The 4682-nt window shown below is 50.3% G+C and overlaps 1 protein-coding gene across 1 annotated transcript in view; it reads right to left on the reverse strand.

Annotated features, from left to right (window-relative positions):
• Positions 1-6: 6 nt before the first annotated feature.
• The window catches only part of LOC103391332 (connector enhancer of kinase suppressor of ras 2), a 39250-nt gene continuing 34574 nt past the window's right edge, over positions 7-4682 (reverse strand). The window contains exons 19-23 of the mRNA XM_008327556.3: positions 3479-3549; positions 3283-3383; positions 1452-2205; positions 629-867; positions 7-522 (exon numbers count right to left, since the gene is read on the reverse strand). Of these exons, the coding sequence (XP_008325778.1) occupies positions 313-522; positions 629-867; positions 1452-2205; positions 3283-3383; positions 3479-3549 (1375 nt within the window). The 3' untranslated portion in view covers positions 7-312. The remainder of the gene's footprint in view (positions 523-628; positions 868-1451; positions 2206-3282; positions 3384-3478; positions 3550-4682) is intronic.

Genomic DNA, 4682 nt, shown 5'->3' on the forward strand with positions numbered 1-4682 from the left:
CGAGCAGGTGGAGTTTATGCTGAGTTCCATAGACAAAGGAAGATTAATGCTTTCTGTTCCGGCATGCAATCGACACCCGTGGGGTCCTGGAGGTTATCAAAAGTTCACACAGGCAGAGCTCCGACTGTTCCTTCGACAATATTTACACTTCGGACAATGTGTGTGTGTGTGTGTGTGTGTGTGTGTCAGTGTCAGCGCGTGTGCAAAGTTGTGGTCAGGGGAGAAGTTTTGGCTCAAGTAAAGTGACGTGTGTGTGTGTGTGTGTGTGTTTATATCAGTGTGTGTAAAGTCTCTTTGTTTGTTTTTTCTTCCTCAAACGTGGGTCTCAATAAAGGAGTGTGTGTGGGTCATGAGAGGTGCGGCCAGTGGCGAGAGCTCGTCCTGGCCGTTGGTGCCGGGGCTGAGCTGGCAGATGTCGGAGTACAGGTCGCTGTGCCACTGCTTCCACTCTCTGAAGGTCTGCGAGCAGAGGCCGGGGTCCTCCAGGAGGGCACAGATGACGGCCAGCTCCGACTCCTTGGCCTGGAGGAGCAGAGACAAGGCCAAAGAGTGACCCCCACAGAATCCTCACCCCCCTCCTGTACCGCCCTCCCCCCCCCGCAGGAACACGTCACTCTGCGTGTGCTACCTTCAGGGTGCTGCGCAGAGCTCGCACCCGGTGCATCCTGTCGTTGAGCAGAGGGTCTCTGGCTCTCTGGGTGAAACAGCGCCGCAGCTCCTGTCTGCTACAAGGTCTGGGTTCTCCCAAGGCCGTGACGTTGGCCTGCTCCAGGGCCCGGTACAGCTGCTCCAGGCCGTCCAGGGACTCGGCTTCACGGCCCTCCGATATCCTTCTCTCCCTGCTGTCGACCCTCAAGTCCCGCAGGTCTGTGACCAGAGACAGAGTCACTTGACAGATATCTGTGACACCAACCATGTACGGTCAGAACTGGTGCAGACCAGCAGGGAATCATGGGTAAAATCTGTCACAAAGTCTTGTAGCGCGTCATCAGCTTCGGTGAATGGTTGAATTATCATCGGCTCAAACTAAATATCGACTCGAAGTATATTTGTACTGCACAGTTAAAGAAGTTTTTTGTAAATAACAGGGACGGCTCCATCTGATACTTGGTGTCGGTGAAAATATCAAATCAGAGCGAACATCGAAAACAAAACAGCTACAGCCCGTCTGATCCGATACCTAAGACCAAATGCTCAACTTAACTTTGTAAACAGGGACACTATCGCGATGACCGATACCTAAGACCAAATGCTCAACTTTGTAAACATAGACACTGTCGCCTTAGCAACGACAGCCTGTGGTGAGACGTTAGAGGTGAAAAGACGATATCAGATCGGTATCAGATTGATATCGGTATCAGAGAGTATGGCGCCACCCCTGGTAAGTAAGGTAATGTTCAGCTAAAAAACGTTTCTCCCTCACAACGTTCCATGCTGCGTTATCTCCTTACCCTCCTCACCCTCCAGCAGGTCCAGGCCCTGCTCCTCCGCCTCCTCGTCCTCACTCCTCTCCTCCATGTGGATGGAGGAGTGCAGCAGCTTTCCCGGCAGCGGGTCTCTGTTCCTGGGCAAACTCTGACTCCGCTGCTTATGGGAGCGGCGGTGAGTGTGAGTGTGTGTGTACGGACCCCTCTCCAGGGGGAAGGGCCCGTCCCGGTCCCTGTCCCTCTCCGCGGCGTGGTGCCGACGCACGGGCAGCGTGGCCTGCCTGCGTCTCTCCGGCGACATGCCCTGCCGGCCCAGCCCCCCGTACAGCCCCATCTCTCCGGCCATGCTGCCCATCAGGCCGCCGTAGTCGCTCTCCCCCGGTGCCGTCTGCAGGAAGTGCAGGCCTGAACTGGTCAGCGGGGTCTCGATGAGGTCCTGCCAGGAGCGGCGCTCGCGGTGGGAGGAGCGGCAGCCCGAGGAGTGCGTACTGGTGCTGCCCGTGCCCGTGCCCATGCCCATGCCGTCGCCACGCTGGTCCTCGGCTGAGGAGTGGGAGTGCGTGGACTCGCTGGAGAAGTGACGGCCATGCTTGGGTTCTGGGAAGGGGCTGGATGAGTTGACCTGGGGAGGCAGAGGGGAGTTGGAAGAGACCATTTGTGGAGGGACAGGGGAGGTGGAGGCACTCATTGATTTGGGGCGGGGGGATGGAGTGGAGCGCATGAGGCTGACGGAGCTGACGGAGCGGGGCAACTGGTCGTGACTGTGGAGGAGGTGACTCTGGGGTGAGGGTGAAGCGGGTGAGAGGAAGTGAAGAGGGTTGGATTGAAAAGGTGAAACGCAGGTTCATAAACCGGTGGAGGAGTGAGGGTGGAGGTGGGGGGCGGGGCACCAACGTGAGAGGAGGAGGAGATGAATCAGAGATCAGAGAAGAAAACAGTCAGGAAAAATAAACACTGAAATAAAGACACTGAGAAAAGAGAGAGAGAGAGAGAGAGAGAGAGAGAGCATCTAACAGAACAGATCAAATGATGAAACTCCAGAGTCATGACTGACGGCCGGTGACTCTGCTGCTGCTGCTGCTGCTGCTGCTGCTGCTGCTCTGGAGAAAACATGATGGAGGGATGAGGCTCAGTGACACAGTTTCATCATCTGTTCCAGGACTTTTTCAGCTGCATCAGTCTGACAGACAAGCTCTCACTTCAGGAACTTTGGGATCGTTTTCCCAGATTATTTGGGGCTTTGTCTACAGTGGAGGACAGAGAGAGAGAGTCCTCCCCCCCCCCCCACAGACTCTGTCCTGGACCAACACCAACTGCTGTTAGTCCTTCTCTGAAGATGCAGGAGAGACAGGAAGATGAAGGAAGTTTTTTTTTATTTTTTTTATTTTTTCCAGGATCAGTAATTCCCCACTTTAGTATATTAGATCAATCCTAATTATATGTGATTATATATATTATGATATATATATATATACAATATATATATTATAATGAAATATAGTTTTACAAAACATTTCCTGAACATAAAGTATTTGTGAAATTTTTTAATTCTTAAAATTCTTTGAGTGGGCCGGTTTAAAAGCACAAGCGGGCCGGTTTTGGCCCACGGGCCGTATGTTTGGCACCCCTGCTCTAGTTACATGTGTATAACTGATCATGTCACAAACACACTCTTAAATACACTCGACATTGGACTTTGTTGTCATGTGACGACTTGAAAAGAACAGTGATATTATTAGCCACAATTATACTGTCTGTGCTGTCATCAATGAATGAATGAATGAATGAATGAATGAATGAATGACATCATCAACCTGAATAAACACTGTAGATCATTCAAGTGTTTGGCTCTTACTGATGGCGTCCGGTGATACGTATCACAGATGGAGGAGGGGCCTTCCTGTTTGAGGGTCATGGATCCGTCCACCTCGTCCTGATCGCTCTCACTCCAGTAGTCTGACCGCGACAACACACACACACATTAACACACACATTAACACAGACGGCCTTTCTCGTAGTTTTTTTTTATAAAAACATCTGATCCATCCTACCCTCGTCAGGACGCGGCACCTTGTCATCGGGTGTGTAACCAATCGCGGCGAGCCCCAGTCGATTCATCCATCTGTAGGAAACAGGAAACGGTTTTTTCAAAAAAAGAAGGGAGAAAAAAACTATGAAGAAAATGTTGGACCTCAGATCATCTGATGTTTTTGTTTTTTAGTTGAAGCTGATTGGATAAATGTAGGAAAAAAAATGGAGCAGAGAAAACCGTCAGAGCGGCGACAGCCACTGTTATATTTGTTGAAAATGTACGTGGAGAAAAGAGAAGACAAGCCGACGAGAGAGTGAGTCAGACGAAACTTAAATATTTAAAGTAGTGTCTCTTTGTTGGAGACACCTGCCTGACTGCTGCGAGAGAAAAAAAAAAAAAAAAAAAAAGCATTAGAATAATTAGACACAGAAAAATGCTACAGTCAGAGAGTTGTGACAGTTCTGTGTCGTCTCGTCTCCCTGGAACCAAATAAAAACTCCTCTTCAGCGCGGAGTGTAACAGTCTACGAGCACATACTGTATATAAAGGAACCAAAATGAAGAATTCACACCCCCTACTGTTACACTCAGGTGCAGTAACTGGAAAAAAAACAATATTAGCATTAGCAGGTTAGCCTAGATTTTAGCGTTAACTCACCAGACTGAACAATTCCATGTTGGTAGAGTTTTGATTCTAAGCTCCTCAAACAACCAACACACTCTACCACAGTGGTTCCAAATCTGTGGTACATGGACCACTGCTGGTCCTCGGCCTCCCTGGGCTAGCTCTGGGGTCACCGACTGTATTTGTCATATTTCAGGTCACGTTTTTGTCTATTTATTATTTATGTTTTGGAGTCCAGTCCCGGGATTCAGATTCAGCTCGTGGTTTTAGTTAGAATTCTCGGCTGAAGTACCAACTTGTCTGGTACTTTCCACATCACGAAGCCTGGGTTTGGAGTCGGAGCGCCTGCGACCTGAAACAGGGCCCCCGATCCACAGCTTCTGCCTCCACACGTGTCTCTTCTAACACAGCATGGGAGTCGAACGTCACTGGTTGATTATTCTCCCCCAATTATCTCCTCACGTCTTTTAGGGAAGGTGTTGATAATTAGAGCTCATCAGATAACACTCCCGCAAATAAGACCCCCTCCCCCACCTCCCTCACCCTCACCCTCACCTCCTGCCGACCCCCTCCTGCATGAGCTCACATCCCACGTGACA

Source organism: Cynoglossus semilaevis, chromosome 15, assembly GCF_000523025.1.
Source record: "Cynoglossus semilaevis isolate Cse_v1.0 chromosome 15, Cse_v1.0, whole genome shotgun sequence".
Classification (NCBI taxonomy): domain Eukaryota; kingdom Metazoa; phylum Chordata; class Actinopteri; order Pleuronectiformes; family Cynoglossidae; genus Cynoglossus; species Cynoglossus semilaevis.